This window comes from Pseudopipra pipra, chromosome 2 (genome assembly GCF_036250125.1).
Source record: "Pseudopipra pipra isolate bDixPip1 chromosome 2, bDixPip1.hap1, whole genome shotgun sequence".
NCBI lineage: Eukaryota > Metazoa > Chordata > Aves > Passeriformes > Pipridae > Pseudopipra > Pseudopipra pipra.
The window spans coordinates 101,155,343-101,174,806 of NC_087550.1; the positions used below are offsets into that span (position 1 = coordinate 101,155,343).

Consider the following 19,464-nt stretch of genomic DNA (forward strand, 5'->3'; position numbering starts at 1 on the left):
TAGCCCCCTGGGCCTGTCTGACCTACTAACCACCGCTTTCTAACTGCTCCATTATGGCAAAGTTTGCCTGAAACATGCAGAGCTTGCAGAGTAAAAAAATGACCCTTACGTCAGTTTTGCAACATTTCCTTAATGACATACCGTGAAAATCTCCATTCCCCCACCCTCAAATTTATTGGTTTTAAACTAAACATTTATGGAGCCTCTTTAGTGATTGAATAGGGAATGCATGCAAGTATCACATATACATATGACATCACTCAAATGTAGACAATAAATTTATAGCAAGATTTTGTTTCACTACATAGAAAAGATGGAGAAAGAAACACAGAGTATTCTGATAGTTTAAAAAGTACTGTCCCTATGTTATGTGACAACACTTTTCCTTCAGACACATCAGTTTTACCAAAATAGGTACCACCTACCAAAAAACCCGATCCCTGTTTTGTTTCAGTTTCAGACATGCTTCCTTAAAACACAGGCCTTTTATAGGTGTTATAGGCTCAGAGTTTGCCTAGGCTTTGTGCTTTCCTGTAGACCTGAAACAGTAATCCCTGTACAAAAGAGAAGAGCGTAAAAAGCAGGGACAGGTAGTGTGGTGCATATTTAGCCTTTTTTTCCCCAAAGCGAGAGCAAAGGTACTAGTCATGCAAGAAGAGAGGCCTGCTACCTACACTAGAACTACCTCTTGCAATACCATCACCAAGCTTATCAAGATCTGGTGCCCAGCTCAAGTCGCAGTTCTGAAGCATGCATGAAATACTGCATCTTTTATTATGAAACAGAAAAAACCTCCCAGAAAGTAGATTTCCATTCATCACCACTGAAGAGGGAAAATTTGAACTACCAGCCACTAAATGCTCAGAAAACCAACAGCAAGCAAAAGTCTCCACAATAACAGCAGGTCTTGTGATTTTTTTTTTTCACCATTCAAGGACTACAAAAGACAGTGGCTGGATAGGAGCAGGAACCAAGAGCAAAGATTTTGCAGTGCTTAAGAATTAGATGCCTGAATCTCTCTGAAAGATGCTGATCTACCTCCTGCACAGAAATCGAGGAGACAGCAGAGATACCCTCGCTAAAGAGCATGAGACATCTCACTGATAGTGGAGGTTAATGATATCTTGCAAAAATGTGATTCTTCAAAAAGGGAGAAGGGACTATCATGTTTAGAGATTATCAATGCTTAATCATTTTACAGGAGAAAAGAAAATTATGTTTAGTGACCTCAAGTTTCTCATGCTTTCCAAAGATAAATTAGAACTTCAGAGGAAGAATCAGGGAAAATCAGACCCCAAAACACAGTCTCTCTGTACAACTCCTACATTTTCTTTGCTTTCCAATTGTTCCCAAGGTGAGGGAATGTCCAATATGAGCCTTCAAACTAAAGATCACTTTCATTTCATTGCAGAGACAATTCTTTCAGAGGAAAAAAGAGGCAGCATACCACAATGTGCATTTCAAATATTTTTTTTCCACAAAGGATGTTTCAATTTCTTGACAGAAAGACCTTTCTAGTACAAGTATCCTGCTTGTCTGGGTTAAAAAAAAAAACAAAAACCTACTGTTTTTTGTTCTTCTGGCAGCATCAACTTTTTAAACACTGTAAAAACAAACAACAGTGAAAAAAGCATATTCACTCCATCACTAGGGATCACAGACATGGAGGGGTCTTACCACACCACTGTGTGGCACAGCAGAACAAGGCAGGGGCATCAAAGCCTCCAGGCACTATACCACAGAAGAATTTGTGAAAACACTTTAGCAGCTTCCAATGCCTCCTGCCTGAAAATTGCCTTGGAAAACAAGTAGCACAGTTGTCACTGTGCTACTTTGTTGACTTTGAAACTGGCACTCTGTTTCAAACTGGTGACCTGATGCAAAACGTTTCCTTTCAAAAAAAGCTTTACTGCATTTTTTGATGAAAACTCATGTTCACAGATCACCCACCCCACAAAGAGGGCTTGAAGATACTTTTCAATGGTGTCATCTAATATAAAGAATAAAACGGGCACATCATCTAGTTCATGTGAAAGAAAACCACAAGCAGGGGACTTTGAGCCTTCAAACCAACAGAGCTTCCATGGTTTGAGATTAAAACTCTGTTGCACTCTTGCTTTTTCTTGAATTTCCCACACATGGATACAAAAGGCAATGCCCTTAAAACCCAAAGGACTTGGATTTAATTCTGTAAACTCCAAGCAGTCTGATTATTTTAACTATTTTAGATGCCCATGAGAACAACAGCATTCAGGTCAGCTACGCACACAATAAAGTTACCTTTTCACTCCCCATTTTCTACTCCCATAGTCCTGGCTTTCTGGAGATGGGACAACACAATACCCTGTCAGCCATCAAGCTCTGCAGCAGACACCACACCCTTGACAGTGTCCCACCAAGGCTTGTGGTATGTGTTACCATGTCTTAGTCTTCTCTACAGAGATGAGGGGTCTCCTATAAATAAATACTACTCCAGCAGAAGTTATTGAGCTGATGGAGTGGCAGGGAGTGAACAACATGGAAAGAAAGGGAAAGATTTAGCAAAGCCAAATACTGCTAGAGTTAATAATCATGTCCTAATTCAAACCAGGTTCCTCTAAAGCAGGTCAGGTTAATTTTAATTACTGTGAAGTTTTTTCTTGGCATAAAGCAAAAGGGTTCAAATCAGAATTGCAGCAACCACTTGGGAGGCAGGAAGCTGCTGTGCTTATCCTATGAGTACCATGACCCAAATTAATTAGTATGCAGTGCTGCACATTTCCTTAAATCATCTCCAGTGCATACATTCCTGGTCTCACATCCAGGGTCACCATAGCTATGAGGGAAACAAAGGATGGTGGTGATGTTTGCTGGCAACTGCTGCCCTGCCTCTTCCATGTGCCTCCACAGGGGCACAACTGCTGGGGCTAATATCTGGGAAGGTATTTCCTTGTACAAACTCCTACCATGCAAATACAGGTAAGCCCACATGCAGGAGACAGCAGAAGATGGAATTCCCAAGCAAAAGTGAAAATGAAAAAGTCTGCATGCCAATGTGTGATTGAGAGTTGATAGCCCATTTAAGGTTACGTTAAGAGGTAAGTTTAGGTTACTATATGCACCCTGATAGGAAAGAACCTACACAGTCCAGACAGAACACTACCAGATTTCCACACTGCACAGCTTGTGCTATAGCACATACAGGGGCATTGTGATTATCCTCTGATTCAAAGCCACCTACTCCACAGGGCTTAACTTAGCCAAAGTGTATGTCAGCAGCAGCACAAACACAAGGAAGATCCTTTTATGCAACGTTGCTGTTACATCTGAAAAAAGCTTTTTCCTTTGCATTCCATAAAAAACCCAAATAAACAACAAAAACAGGCACCAGCACATAAAATAAAGCTTGCCTTGTTTCATGCTATGCACAGAGAGGCCCTACGAGCACCATCCTGAAAAGCCCTTGCAGAAAGGATCACAGATGCCCAAGCCAGGCCTCACACTTTGTCCAGCAGCCACAAAAAGCCCTGATCATGCTAGTCTCCCACAGAAGGGTTGGTGACAGTGAGTACACAGCTAAGAAGAACTGTAATCCTGATCTCCTTCTCTCAAGCTTCATGTTTTGTATCATTAATTTCAATGCTTAAGAGAAACACAGCTGCCTTGGCAGGTCATGCTCAAGTAAGAAAGGCAGTTTCTGAGACAGTAAGTGCAAAAGCTCCTTAAAAGTCATGATGACCTAGGGGAAGGATTTTAAATTAATTGCCAGTATCTCCTAGCAGGAAACACTGTCACGGTATGTCTTAAGTGCTGTGGGAAGCCTGGGATGCAGGCTATCACTGGGGTGCTCTTTCCAGCCATCTCCCTCAGGACAAAGCAGGACCCACAGCAGCTGCCAAGCCTGAAGGCTTTAAGCACCACAGCTTCATCCCTGTCTGCCACTGAAGAGTGAAGGTTCCTGCTGCAAGTCCACTTGTGACTACGGAAGTCACAAAAAAGCAAAAGCCTGAATGTCTCTGGGACCACATGCAGCAGCTCAGGATCAATTCCATTTTGGGATACTGCTGTCATGCCAGTGATTTAGCCTGATACAAGAAAATAATGTGAAAATGGCAAATAAATGCAAGCTGAACAAGGCCAAGTATAAGGCCCTGCACTTGAGGCAATCCCAACCATGCATACAGGGCCAGGCAATGAGTGGATTGAGAGCAGCCCTGCTGAGAAGGATGTGGGTGTGTTGAGTGAAAAACTGGGTATGAACCAATGTGCATTTGCAGCCCAGAAAGCCCATTGTACTCTGGGCTGCATCAAAAACAGTGTGGCCAGCAGGTCAAGAGCTGATCCTGCCCCTCTACTCTGCTCTGGTGAGACCTCACCTGGAGTATTAAATCCAGCCCTGGGGTCCTCAGCATAATAAGGACATGGACCTGCTGGAGTGAGTGCAGATGATCAGAGGGCTGGAGCACCTCGCCTATGCAGACAGGCTGAGAGAGTTGGGGTTGTTCAGCTTGGAGAAGAGTAGGCTCTGGGGAGACCTCGTAGCACCTCCCAGTACCTAAAGGGGCCTACAGACAAGATGGGGAGGGACTCTATCAGTGAGTGTAGTGATAGGACAAGGGGTAATGCTTTAAACTGAAAGAGGACAGCTTTAGATTAGATACTAGGAGGAAATTCTTTACTGTGAGGGTGGTGAGACACTAGAAAGGTTGCCCAGAGATGTGGATGCCCCATCTCTGGGGGCATTCAAGGCCAGGCTGGATGGGGCTCTGAGCAACCTGGTCTACTGGAAGGTGTCTCTGCCCACAGCAAGGGAGTTGGCACTGGATAATCTCTAAGTTACTGTTCAATCCAAAAGATTCTATGATTCTTTGATTTTTCTCCTATGTTTAAACTTGGGTGAGGAGAAGAGATCTCTCCCCACAGAGATCTAATAACCACATGCAAATGCAAAGCGCAAATGTTGGAGCAATGAAGCATATGCAATGAAATGCCTGACATATTTTCTGAGTAAGGCAATAGAAAACACTTTATTTACAAGGTACAGGAGCTAACATAAGGGACGTTTCACACATGCAGAAGACAGACTACTGACCATGTGGAAAGTGGGCACAGCAGTCACGCTCGTGAACACGTATGGAAGGAAAAAGGCATGCTTCCCTCCTACTAATCTTACCGTTCTCTTCCCTAAAAAACAAAGGGTTAAGGATCAAGTATTTTAGGAAGGATTACAGTAGATGAGAATTTAAGCAAGCATGATGGCATTTTCTGAATCAATAAACCTGCCTTCTATGATGAGAAAGAGGAAGGAATTCTTTGGGAACTCACATTTTGGCTGGAAAACTGCTTCTCCCCTTCTGTGTCTCCTTATGAAGTCCACATAAGTCTCTTTTCAGGAGTCCTACACAGGGACCCCTTTGGCATGCCAAAGAAGTAACTAATGAACAAAGATACCACATTTATAAGTAGCTGGTAACTTTCTTTTTTTTCTTTGTTTCTTTTTTTTTTTTTTAACAGAAACTCTGGTATTGTTTCCATTCTCATCCCTCAGTTAAACCCTAACAACTCTGTGCCAAATAACCCCTTTGAACATAATTTTTTCTAAGAGGGTAGGTAATCTTCAGAAAGTAAATTGCCATCCTACAGCCATCATACTAACCAATTTGGCAGGTATCTCTACAGCCAAAAAATACCTATGCTATCTAACATCAAACATGAAACAAAATAGATTCATCAACTAAATGCATTTTTGTAAGGGGTGGAAGTAGCTAGCACTGACTGTAACTACACTGGTATTTTCCTGAACTTTTTTCTTTGTATGTTATTATAAGAACAGAAAAGGAGACTCAGTGTGCAGTAATTAACACAGTTATATGTCAGGTTTTAACAGCAGCTGGGACATTCCCGTTAGCCTTGGCAACAGCATTTAATATTCCACGTGTGCTGTGCCCTTTCGTTACCGCTGAAATAGAAATCCAACACTCCAACTTCCCTCCAGTAAAGCACTTAATTTTGCTTTAAGAGAGTGCCTCCTGACTTTCTGTTTATTTTAAAGATATTTCTTCTAATGTCTTCTCTGTTTTGTATCTCTAGGAGAGGTACATCACTTACTTGGAAGTATAAGTCACAGTCACAACTGTGCTCATCTACCACGAGTGAATCACATGCATGCAAAACCAGCACGCGCTTCTGGCTGCCACTTCAGGAAGAAAGTCTTCAGTGGAGGATCAAATACCAAAAGGAATAAGGTAGGCAGGGAACTATCTACCCACACACACAGCCTACCCACAAAATCTGGTAGAAAACAGCCTAGAGGGAGGAAAGGACAAGGTTTGACCATGATGTGCAGAAATTTCCTCTCTTCGAGGATGATAAAAAGAGCCTAAACCATGTTGGGCACGCTGGGGAGCTGACCGTAATGGGAAAAACATTCAGCAGATTTTATGACAACAGCCATAGGAAACCTAAGAAAATCCAGAAGCAAAGTTTTACAGGAAGATAAAATAACTTTAATGAAATCTGCAGACTGTTTAAGGCAAAAATCATTTGAGTCTTGAGTCTCGTGCTGCCACCATATTTGTCTTTTATTTCAGTTCCACCCACTCCCCAAATACCTACCTTCAGTCCGCCTTGGCTATTTTAAATTAGTGCTTTTAAGAGTTTGTTTTACTCCTTCACTGTTCTTTTTTGTTTCCCTTAAGTTTCCACTGAGGAGTAAGAGGACTTCAGTATGTGGTAGATTACAACAATTTCTCAAACATGGTGTTGCAAGCATATCAGTGGCAGATAAAATGAAAAACCTCAAAGAATTTCAGGAGGAGGTTAAAGATTAAATATCTATTATATGTTTCTCACAGATAAAGTTTGAGGAGAAAAATAGGTATTTTCAAATTGTTTAAAAATAATTTAAAGGGAGAGACTAAAAATTGCAGACTAAACCCAGTAAAATAACTTAACTGGCTATTTTTCATTCCACATCATTATTTCTTTAAGTTTCCAGACATTATCTTAATTGGGTGACTTTCATCAGACAATTACCAAGCATGAGAAATCACCATTTCAATTTCAGCAGAGAATGGGAGAAACGTCTATGAAGTATTTCCCACTGCACGCGGGAAATAATTGCTAACACAGGCTACATCAGCCATATAGAACAAAGCCCCCTCTACATTGCATTCCTTGCGGTCGCTTACGTAAAATTTTGGCTCAATGTAACTGTTATCAGCTTTAGTACCTAATAACTTTACTGGCTGGGGCAGGCAGTAATAAACGATGTGCTGTATTCTGTTACATTCCCCTGACACGGCATGACAAATATCTCAGATATTTCAAGGCTTTTGTACCAGCGCCCATCACAGAGCCTAAGCAGATGTTACATGAAGTGTTCTTGTTTGTTACACCTTGCAAGTCATGGATTCTTGACGGATGTGCTGGAGCAGATCCCTGTGCTTGCACCAAAAGTTCTCAACTCCAAATACTCCCACTAGTCATCTCTCTTTCCTCATGACTTTTTTTTTTTTGGTAATACATGCCTACACAGCTCAAGAAAAGCATTTAATTTCCCACAAGGGAAGTTCCATGTGGCAAACTTATTTTCAGCTGTATGCTTAACAAATACAATAACTCATTTTACGCTTTTGTTTGGGAAAGTGCATGACACTTATGTCAACACAGTTTTGGTAACAAAAGTGTAAGTTTACACACAAACAGCAATCACTTAAAACCTTCCAAAAGTTATTCCTTAGAAAAAAACAAAACCAAAAAATAAATCTACAAACATAATATACAGAAAACACAATGAACAAGAAAATTAAAATTACTTTAGTATAGAAGTTACAAAAAAGTATTGAAGATCCAGTCAGTGCTCTGCACTAGTTCCAACTTGCATGGTGTTTGTCGGCATAGTGTGTGCCCAGGACTTCATTCCAGCAAATCCTGACAGCGCTGTCCAGAACCTAGAACTTAAGATGCTTTAAAAAGAAGTCTTAAGGTGATGAAAGCACTGTCTTAAAATACTTGTGTCCCATCAGAAAGCAAAACAGATATAAACCAAAAGAAAATCACTCTTGAAGAGATAACTAAGACCCAACAGCAGCCAGCCTCCCAAGCAAGCTCCCAAAAGGTGTCAGCAGGTGACTGCAAGCTCACCTGCACCCAGCAACTTCACAGATTCTGATGCACACTCAGCATTAGGACTGAAAAGCCTTGATGAACTTGCTCACATGCAAGCTGACAAAAATATAGACCAAAAGGTAAAACCGGACACTGGAGAGTGTCAGTTAGCTCTGCCTTGCTGGCAGCACGAGGGAGTCAGACTCCTCCCTCAGTCAGCCATCAGTGGCAGGCTCCACAGCTCCAGCTCAGCAAAACAACCAAGAAGCCCAAAGGTATGTTTCCAAAATTGAGAAAACCAGTGTGCTACTCAAAATGTAATCCTCCTCTGGCTGGACTCTCATCATTTATTCCACCTTTTGGATCCCCCAACCAGTTGCATTGTTAAAACAAGGTGTCCTTTCTATCTGTCAATCCACAGACCAGCATCTGGAAGGCAAGCCAACTGCTTCCTTAGTCCCAAGCCATTAACTGCATACGTTTCCCTTTTTTTTTTTTCCTAATGCTGTTTGTCCTCAGTGCAATCCAACTCTCTGATTTACATATGGTTTACACCAGGGCAGTTCTTATATTTCCACTGGCATTGAAGGAATGTATACACAAATGAGTTTTAGGTTGCAATATGCAATGATTGCTCTATGCACCTAATAAACATTAAAAAAACCTCAAAACACACCAAAAATTATGAAGGACGTATCTTACTTTGAATATTTCAAATCAGTTCATAACTTCAAGAAGTCCAGTCTTATTCATGATCCAGGTCGCAGCTATCTTTGAACCACAGTCCTTTTCAACATCTTCCTCTCAGACAAAAAAACAATCCCAAACATTAAAGTACAAACACATTCCTGAAAGTCATTGGCTGTACATTGGCTAAAATTTCCAAATGTCACATGTACACAATTATCAAAGCATAAAACAAACACACCCACAACCAACGTGGAGCAAGGCTCTGAGGTTTATAGCTCTTGATAGCTCTGTATCTGGCACATCTTTCTGTTAATGAAACATAAGCTCCATTCACATTTTGAAATTACTGCTAGTCAAACAGCTCCAAAACCAGGGAGAACAAAAGATGCTGAATTCTCACAGTTCTTTGTGTTGCTCATAAATGTTTCCCAAGCCACAACTCCCTGTGCAAGCTTTTGAGCCTAAAACCCAAGAGACAAATAATTATGGAGAGGAAGACTGCCAAAGCACCAAGACAGAGCAGCAACAGAAAGTAACAAACAGCTGAGAACTAAGTGGTGCATAGGATGCTACCTATTTGTTGCACTGAATGGTGACATCTCTACTGATGCTCAGTGTGTTTACAGGGGAGGGGTGACAGGATTTTGACTGGCAAAGCCATCCCTGCATCCAAGCTGTCTGAGGTTCATTGCTGCCTGCAGAAGAAAGGTCGAGAGGGGATCAGGAGGTGTGGATTCCTCACTGGGTACTGTCAAACCAAGTTTGCTTCCCCTTGGCCACAGGCTACATTGCACGTGACCTGGAATAAGCCACCTTACAAGATGGACGTGGCTCTGTTTTGCCTTTTGACTACAGTGGGTATTGACCCAGTAATGCTCCCAGCACAGGATTTTGCATCTGTTCAGAGCCTTACAGGCTCAGCTGAGATCCATTACTTTAATACAACCATCTTTGATGTCCCACATGGAAAATAAACTCTCTCTCCTTACATTTGCTCACACCAGCTCAAACCCAGAGGCACTCATACCTGAAGATATTTTAAGGAACCAGCCAGGACAACAGAAAGAATTTTGATTTCCTTCAAACCAATCCAGCCACAAGCACACTTCAGCGAACCCTGGAGAACCACCTCCCAAGTGTGTCACCACACACCTCACCCAACTGGAACCCCGGCGAGATGCCATTTGCTTCATGAGGAGGAGCCTTAGCCCCACACTCCAGGATAAAAAGCACCTATGTTAAAAGTGCACAAATAAGCATATTCACACATTTTCCACAACATTAACACCATGGTGCCTTGAAGGGTTAGATTTTTTTGCCGGTGGGTTTGGGTAACTCACAGGAAGGCAGTTCCCATGGTTCTGTGCAGGCTATTGGAACCTCAGTGAGAACAGCTGAGGTGCTGCACAGAGGAGCAAGGTGATGTGCTGCCTGGGCAGGTGCTGGGGATGCATTAACAGGGACCAGGTGTGTGCATGTCTGAGGAAAGGCAAAGGGCAGACACAGCCAGGATGCACATGGGGGAGGTCAAACAGAAGAGAAATCCATCAGTTTCCATGGGAAGAGCAGTCATCATGGAGAATGTGGTAACGCAACAACCCACAGCAGCTCCCTCAGCAAATACTTTACCTCAGTGAAATTTCACTGGATACAATGCTCTCACACTTCTAAAAAGATAACAACAGATATTTATCCAAAAACCATCAGTGGAAATACAATACGTGCAATGATTCTGTATCTGGCTGTAACAGCTGTGTATCTCGGGGAAAAGAAAATCCTCACTACGAGAACGTGCACCCACTCACGGACAACACAATGCCGCTGCGTGAGGAGAAAAAGAGATACCAAGGAGTGGGCTTCACCGAGTTTACTGTCAATTTTTTTTTAACCTTATCCTGAAATAGACACTGGGCTTATTTTTTAGAGTAATGACTTTAGATATTAGTAAATATTTTTCAGAGAAGTTGCAGATGCCCCATCCCTGGATGCTCCTTCCCTGGAAGTGTTCAAGGTCAGGCTGGATGGGGCCTCGAGCAGGTGAAAAGGTGTCCCTGCTCACGGCAGAAGGGTTGGACTAATTGATCTTTAAAGGTCCCTTCCAAATCAAAACATTCTATGATCAGAAAGCATTAATCTTGAAAAACAAAGGTTATAGAAAAATAGTGCATAAAAAACCCTATGCTTGAAACATGACAACTTCATATTATAACACAGGGAAGCAAACTTGAAAAAAAGGTACTGATTTGAGAAAAATAAGGTCCTTTAAACATTGAAAGACACCTCCAGACTTCAATTGGATTAAAAAACTCTATAAACACTCTGAAAAAGACAGGTAATCAGGCACTGACACAGTTCAGACCTCCCAGGGATGTAATCTATAATCCAGGATATTTTTCTGAAATGTAACAATTCAAGATCTATCAGACACAGAATTCACACACAAGGCAGCAGACTTCCTCTATTACAGAATCTCATGTTTAGAAAGAGGGTAAGAGGGAGAACCTGTAAATATGGTGAAAGCACAGATTGTTTAGGATACTAAGAATATCAGAAATGCACAACATTTTCTCCTCCGCCTCCTTCTCAGACAAGAAGGATTATAGTGAGAAGGCAAAATTAAGTGCCTTAAGTGAAGATAGAGGAAGGGCAGCAGTATAAAATTTTGCATTTCACAGGTTTTAAGAGAAGATAAAAAAAGAGAAACTAATATTAAGTTTAATAAGAATGAGGTTAATTACATTTAAGAGGTGTATGATTTAAGAAAATATGGACTACAACACTTGGCAATTGAAACCCAGCCACTCTTAATGACCAAAGCTAATCAGATTTTACTATTAATGTTAGACACAAAAGACTCCAGCTCCTGCCTGAATGAAGTGTATAGCTGAATGGAAAGAATGAGGACTGATTCTCTTTCAGAATTTGCTCCCAGCTGTTTTTAAGAAGAAAGCCTGGTTTATGGCATATTTGAACCTACTTCAGACAAGTTTCACGTGAAAGCAAGGACCATTTCTATGGGTGGTAGAAGCCCCTGAGGTGGAACTCCTGAGGTTACTGCCTACAAGAAAGGGATGGTCCCCTCCGGGATGCAGAGAAGAGCTACAGGGATGTAGGAACAACTGATGAGGGAGCTGGATGTGCTGAAGAAGGTGTGAAGGACAGGGGATGGCCCCAGCACAGCACAGTGTGATGTCCCTGAGAACTCCTGGGTTTGCAGACTCCACAAGGCAGCAGTCTAACAGGCATTAATTTCATCCCCTGTTTGCAGTGTTCTCCTCAGTATCTCTTTCTTAACAAACCAACAAACAAAACATAATACATGTACCCACTCTGCTCCAAACACTTTTCTTATTTGAAAGCAACAGTTTGGGGAGTACAAAGAAGAAAAAGTGTAAAATTATGAGAACACACAGTTGCCAAGAAATTACACTGTATCATGCTTTTCAAACACTTATGAACAAAAATTGTTTGCATTTTTGTTCATTTTGTCAAGTAACAGCCCCACTCCCCATCTTCTACATGCAAGATGGCCACAGGTAGGACTTCTGAGAGGAGATGCACAAAGCACTGCACGGGTTATTACTGATGACTCTCCCTCCAGGTGACACAAACCCTAAGTGGTGTTGAAGACAGACTTTCAGAAGTATTGAGGGAGCTAAAACCCCAATGAACATCAACGACAGTGGTGGGCTCTCAGCCTCTAAAAATGAAGAAAAAAAAATCACCTTTACTAAGCCAGTTCTACATAAAATTTTTGTGCAAGCAACGACAATCAAATGGCCCTAATGAGAACCAGTCAAACACATTCTTGCCATCAGATCAGGAAGCTCAACAACAGCACTGGGGCTCCAAACAAGTCCTGGTGAGACAATCACATCAGCCTCAGCCTACCTAATGCCAAGGCAACAGTTATGCAATGACAGAAACAAAACTTTGTATTCATAGGGGACTGTATTCCCAGCTGACAAAGGCTTCTTTTTGTGACTTCTTTTTGAAGTATTTAATCTGAAATTTGTGCCCTAAGTCCCCTCTCCAGACTGACCACACTGCCATTGCCCAGTCAGGCACAGTTTGGTCATCCAACAATGCTTCTAAGCAAAGAAGTCAACAGACCTTGGAGTTTTTTGTTATCATCACCATTATGAGCAAAATGTTCAAGAAATGTTTTCTTCTCTTCACTCCTCTTTTCCCCAACTGCTACATTCAGGACAACACATTCTATACAGACATAAACGATATATTTCATACACTGTTGCAGACCCACAGCCTGCAAGACTAACTTTGGTGTTTGTATAACATTTTAGGATTAAAATAAAAATGTGCTTCTCCTCAACATGAATCACTGACAAAGATTTAAAACAACTTTTTGATTTCAAACTGCTAGCAACTTAATTTACTGAAGAAAAATCAATTTCATACACTTAGCAGCAAAGACATTTATGAACAATTTTACATGTGTTATCTTAAAAATCAATACACTTCTCTTAATAAGGCACTAAAAAACATTCCTTTCTCTCTTTCCCTCTTCCATCCCCATTCCAAGATTTATTGGACATTAACCTATGGCAGTAAAGTGAAAGTGTAAGGTAAGAGAAGAATAGTAAGGTCTAGACAGCGGAGAGGCTCTTCACTCTGCAGTTCCACTTAATACCAAAAGTTCACATAGGAAAAGCATAGTCTAAAAAGTGAGTATCAGAATATGCCTGCAAAAAATAAGCTTTTTGATGCTGATTTGCTACAGCTGTTTGGTTTGTTTCACCCATCAGAGTTGCAGAGGCCACAGGAATCAGTAGTTTAGCATACACTGAAAAGCGTGTTGAAAGTTAAAAAAACTTAGTTAAGAGATGGTAATACTACAGGAGTCTGATCTTCACTAAGCTAGGGAACAAACCAGTTAATAAGCATTCAGAAATTAAGGAATTAGGTGATGCGAATTAATTTAACAAAGTAGCAACCATAGGAATTCTGTCAGCTTCCTTTTGCTTTGGATGAGTAATTAATTTTTTTTCTTCTTAATTAAAACCAGAGACAGTGCCAGCATCAGTATGTGCATATTAACACTCGGGCATGCACTGATAGCTCTGCTTTAGCAGCTGCAACCTCTAAGCAGTAACACGCCACTGGCAAACTAAACCAAAGATACAGCTGCATTTTTCTGTCTTTTTTTTTTTTTTTCTCAAACCTCATAACTTTCATTATTACTTAATTAATTTGGATATATTGTTGGTTGAAGGAGAGCTCGCAGAAGCAGCCCACACTAAAAGGCTCACGCTAAAAGGATGCGGATGCTCAAGGTGAATGCTTACTACCGAGTGACCCATGTGCACTACGAATCTTTCTTTCCCTCCCTAGGGCCCCGTTTCTACTCCTGTTAACACACTCATACAAGCGCTACCCCCTCCCATAGGTTTGGGAACAGAATCTGCCACTTTTCATCCACACCCAGATCCCTCCACCACGCAGACCCCAAGCTGCAAGAGGGAAACGCACACCACGTTATTCCAATAGCCCGCAGGATTCCCTAATGCTCACACCGAAACGCATCACGCCTAGCACACGGGCGTACTCAACGCTGCCCACCTCCAGAAGGCAGGTCGGCTCTCCCTCCTGTCCCCCGAGGTTATTCCTCCTCTCCCAACCACACTTCATCGCCCTGCAAAAACTGATCTAGGGTCGCGGGTTTGGCTCAGAGGGGCTGAGCAGCTCCCCTCGCCCCGCCTTACCCCGAGAGGCAGCCGGTCCGACACCGAGTCGGTCCCAGCGCTGAGCGGCGGGGCCGGGACCCGCGGGGAGACCTGGGGCCGCTCCCGCCCCTGCACCCCCTCGGCTTCTGCGGGACCGCGGCAAGGGACGCGCTCCGGCCGGCTGCGCACAGCCGCCTGGAGAAATCACAGCTCCGCGATCTCGTGTTAACACAGATTTATTTTCAGAGGAAGGGAGCGCTCTGCAGCCGGCGAGCGAGGTCCCGTTGCCCCGCTAGACAGGAGGTTCCCGCGCCCTTCCCCGCTCCCGGTCCCGAGTTCCCGCGGCAGCGGCGCGGAGCGAGGGGGCCGGAGAGGCGGCCGCTCCCCTCCACCCCCCGGCGCTGCCGGGGCGCTCAACAGGCTGGAGCTGCTGCCGCCGCTACCCCCGGGGCTGCCCCGCACCTGCCCCCGCTCCCTCCCCGCCCGCAGCCGCGGCTCCCCCTGCGGCCCCGCGGCGGCGGCTCCCCCGCAGCCCGGCTGGCTTACCCATGGCTGGCTCTGGTCGCCCGGGCGGTGCGGGGGGAGCAGGGCAGGGGCTCGCTCTGCCGTGCCTCGCCGGGCTGGGCTGTGCCGGGGTGAGCCGGGCTGTGCCGGGGTGGGACGGGCGGCGCAGGGCAGCGGCGGCAGCGCAGCTCGCACACACTGGCGGGCTCCGCTCGCCTCCGGCGGCTGCGGCGGGGCGGGAGGGGCGGGCCCGGCCCCGCCTGCCTGCGCCGCCCGGGGGGCGCCCGGCCCGACCGGCCCGGCCCGGCCCCGCGGGGCACGGGGGGCAGCGCCGCCCGGCGGCCGCCGGGGAAACTCGGGGGCTGCGGATCCGGAGTCCCGGCCGGAGCCGGGGGTCCCCGAAACGAGAAGTGACATATGTTCACGTCAGTTTCATACTGCTTTCCTCCAGTGTGTCATTACGAGTCCTCAGGCGGCTGCCAGGGATAAGCAGCCGGGGCCAGGCAGGACCCCTCACCCTCTCTCCTCGGAAACCTTGAGCTGAGGACACCCTTGACCTTGAGAGGCAACTGCCTCTTAATGTTTATCTGTGACAAGGGCAAGGGCACTGTGCCCAAACATAACATTATTTCACTGTTATCTGTATCCGTGCTCAGCAATGTGATTCTTACCTCCACACCCCCCTCTGAACCGACTCATGCCGCTTTTTCAGCGTCACACAGCACTGCGGGAGCTGCCACTTAAACGACGTTTCAGCCACATAACAGTGCTTGCAGTGACTTTGTCATCTCGTCAAGCACTGTGAGGAATTAAGCGCTGCGTATCAGCTTTTGGAAAGAAACAGTAAATGGGACCCCGAAGTAACAGGCTGGGTGGTTAGGGGGCATATGGATGGCTTCTACCATCGGAGATAACCAGTAATCCCCAGCCCATACCTAGACATGCTGGAGGTAAGTGTCACACAGGAGTGAACATTCACAGACACAGAGGATGAATATGGAAGAGTGTGGCGAAGTCAGCTTTTTCAGTTTAGTTGCTTTCCTAAGTCGGACTTTTACCACTAGAACAGTTTGATTGCTTCAGATGCAAAGGCCAGTGCTTCAGTCAGAGTAAGTGCATCTACAGTGACTAATATCAATCCGATTGTGCTGATTTACATTAATTGGGTATTTGGCATGCACATCTTTTGTCTTTGTGACAACAATAGCACCCTAATTTTCTGTTATTTATGTGAAGTATAAGGATATATTTCATCTTCTCCCATGATCATTAATAAATTGATCTATTCAATTATGTAACTATATTATTCACTTTAAATGAGATCGATTGCTTAAGAACATATTAATAAAATGCAAAAGCAAAGGAGTGACAGAAGTGTGAACCCTAATTTTCAAGGAAATTAGTTTGAACTTTGCCTATAGTTTCAGGCTCCTGCTCCTAAAGTAATGTGTGTCTCTGCTCACATAAAAAGTTGCAATGTTAATGTGTGGTTTCTTTTCCATTACAATAAAAATCCCAGTCTGTCAGGCTAAAATGATCAGAGGCTTTTGCATTGATTAAGGAACACATCTGTTTTTCCGGTAAGGACTACAGGTCCAACACCACACAAGCACTGCAGGATCAGGGACTAAATGCCTCTTCTCTAAGAGGTAATAAGTGGATTGATGCAGTAAGCCATTTTGTAAAGATAAGGGAAAAAAAATGATAGCAAAGCTGATCACTAGCAAGCTGCTTCCAGACCCTAGTGGGAATTAAAGTAGATGAGATATGCACCTTTGAAAAATTAGATTAATTATGGAAATAGCACATGACCCTTAACTAGAGTGGCACTAAATAGCTCTGAAATATGGTGGGAATGGCAGGTAAATGGTAAGAGCATCCCATTGTGTGCAGCACTATGTGCTGGTGATGGTACAAAATATTTTCTTTTTAAAAATATACTCTTTAGTTAAATTTATTCTGTGAAGCTCTTGCAGCATACTGCTTGATTAATATCAGAATCTGTTGAAAAATATCCCTGATTCGGACTGTGCTTGCACTTATAGGTAAATTTGCATCATTGAAATCCATGGGACTAGTTCCTCAAGGGAAGTTGAACTGTGCTGTCCAGATTGGGTTTACAATTATGAGGTAGACATTCCTATGGTAGTGTGGAAGAAGTTATGCATTTTAACACATATGCAGTGAAAGGAAGGACTCCCTTTCTATCATACTCAGAAATGTTGGTCATTTTTCTGTCCAAAGAGTAAAGCAAAAGAACAGCTGTCCAAGTATTGGTTATGGCTCAGCAGTCAGTGGGGATTTCCACTCACAGAGATGCTGACAAGTGAAGAAAGGAACTGACCAGACTGATGTTGGAAGTTTTTGGTTCCTTAAGCAAAATTACATTACAATACTCAATTGGTGTCAAGAAGGCAGGAATAGAAAACCTGGCTGAAATTTCTACTAGGAATAGAAACTAATGGATTTCATTTCAGAACCAAGATGTCTGTAGAAACAGGTATTTCCCTAGTTTGAAATTACAGCTGGATTCTGGTCCATGTTCTTGCTCTTGTATCTAGTACACAATGAAGAGAAGAAAGGCTGGAGTGTGCAGCATTTCTGTAGCTGACTCTCTGTAGCTGAATGGTTCCTTGGGTGCTACACTTGTAGCTGTAAGGTAGGGCTAAAGGCCTGCTGTAAATTACACTGGAAGCCAGACTGATCCAGACAATGCTGGCATCACGGGATTATAAAATGACCTGGTGTCATTGCAGATTTGAACTATAAAAGAAAAAGCAAGGGTTAGAATTCTTTATTGATTAATGTCCTTGTCTACACTGGGTGCTCAAAACCTTTTCCATAGATTAGGTAACAACCTACAAACATTTCTCTAGATGTAGTGATACTCTAATACTAATGTGATAATACCAGGTACTTCAAAAGGCACCTTCATTCCCTGCAGCAATACGCTTGGAGTATCTCCTGACCTAGTCTGGAGCAGTGTGTTCATCTTTGGAGATGTTTTAAAGAGGCCACCTAATGTGCAGAAGAAAATTTAACTGCAATCTCAAGATCAGTCAGGAAGAGGTAAGATGGCATGGGATGGTCTCACTAGTTTTAACTGAGGGTGTGGCATCAGTCTGAAATGCTGTATTTTACCATATTTGACCATTTCCAGAAGTGACAGGTGAAACAGATTTTGAAAGCAAGGGAAAGTTCATTGCACATAATTAATTTTTTTTGTTTTAATTTACCAGGCTCCATCTGTTTCTTCACTTCTCCAGTGCAGAACATCCTATCTCTAAAATGAGTCCCTATTTTCTTTGTGGACAGAGCGGTGTGATAGCTGCTGCTGCCGCCTCTTTGCTTCTCCTGTTTTCCACTCCTACCGGCCTTCCTCAGGCTGTCTAACTAGACAGATTGCCTTGGGTATGAAACCTTCTCAACTAAAAACAGAATCAAAGGCAGTACATTTCCACTTAATGTTTTAGCTTTGACTAAACATTCAGTTGCATTAAAGACAGTGGTTTAACAAAAAGATGTTCTAATGGGTTGCATGCTTCAGTGGGTTCTCAAGTCCCACTTTGGCTGTATGCGAGGCCCCTTCCCATGGCTCCCCCTGCTAATAGTGAAGCTAGTGGTTAATCATGATACTACCTCTTCTGACTACTACACAGGCAGTGTCAGTGGATAGCAGTCATTGCCACTTTCCAGAGAATTAGAGTGAATGTATAGGGTGCCACTCCTATGCTTTTGAAAAAATTCTGCAAATTTCCAAAAGATTATACAATCAGGGACTCATAAAACAGCTTCCTTTTGAATGTTAACATTTAAGGAAATCAGAAGTGATAAAAACTGGGTTTAGTTGCAGTGAGTGCTCTCTGTGGCCTTTCTCAAGGGGGGTTCATTTGTCCTCTCTAGGTTGAGCTTCTATGATTCCATGTACAGTTAAGGCCTACTGGGACTTTTCTCTCCCATGTGATCTTCTGTTCAAAGTGCTGTTACAGAGGTCACGGATTTTAAAGAGAAGTAAGGTGACAACTGAATCACTTTACACTCTCATATGTATGTAAAGAAGAGCTGACCTTTTTGGTCACCTCTCAGCATCTCGGTGTAGACTAAGGGCAATGACTCATGCTCTCCTGGGTTGTTTGTACCTGTTATGTGAGGCTGATCCACTTTAGACTCCAACTGCTGCCACCAAAACCCTTTCTTAGCGCTCAGTGCAGAGAGCTGTTTGTAAAGCTCATCTAGCAAAATGCTGAACAAAACTGTTCAGATCATTGGTACTGTGTAGTCTGAGGGAAAAGAAAGAAAGTAAAAGATAAAAAAATGAGAAGTGATTTGATGCAATTTAGCCAGCATTTAGATACTCCTCCTAGAATTTAACAGTCAGGTATGATACTGTAAGAAATAAACAGTCTTCAAAATGAAAACTGTTTCTTATTACCAAGTAGGTCACATTTCCAACAACTGTTTCTCAATATGTAAATATAAGCTGTGTTTGCTTTAGAAA

The 19,464-nt window shown here is 43.2% G+C and overlaps 1 protein-coding gene across 3 annotated transcripts in view; it reads right to left on the reverse strand.

Annotated features, from left to right (window-relative positions):
• Positions 1-15,214, reverse strand: part of GPM6B (glycoprotein M6B) — a 108,140-nt gene extending 92,926 nt beyond the window's left edge. For all 3 annotated transcript variants that reach the window (XM_064646639.1, XM_064646641.1, XM_064646634.1), the window contains exon 1: positions 15,009-15,214. In XM_064646639.1, coding sequence (XP_064502709.1) covers positions 15,009-15,012 — 4 coding nt within the window. In that variant the 5' untranslated portion in view covers positions 15,013-15,214. The remainder of the gene's footprint in view (positions 1-15,008) is intronic.
• Positions 15,215-19,464: the final 4,250 nt, after the last annotated feature.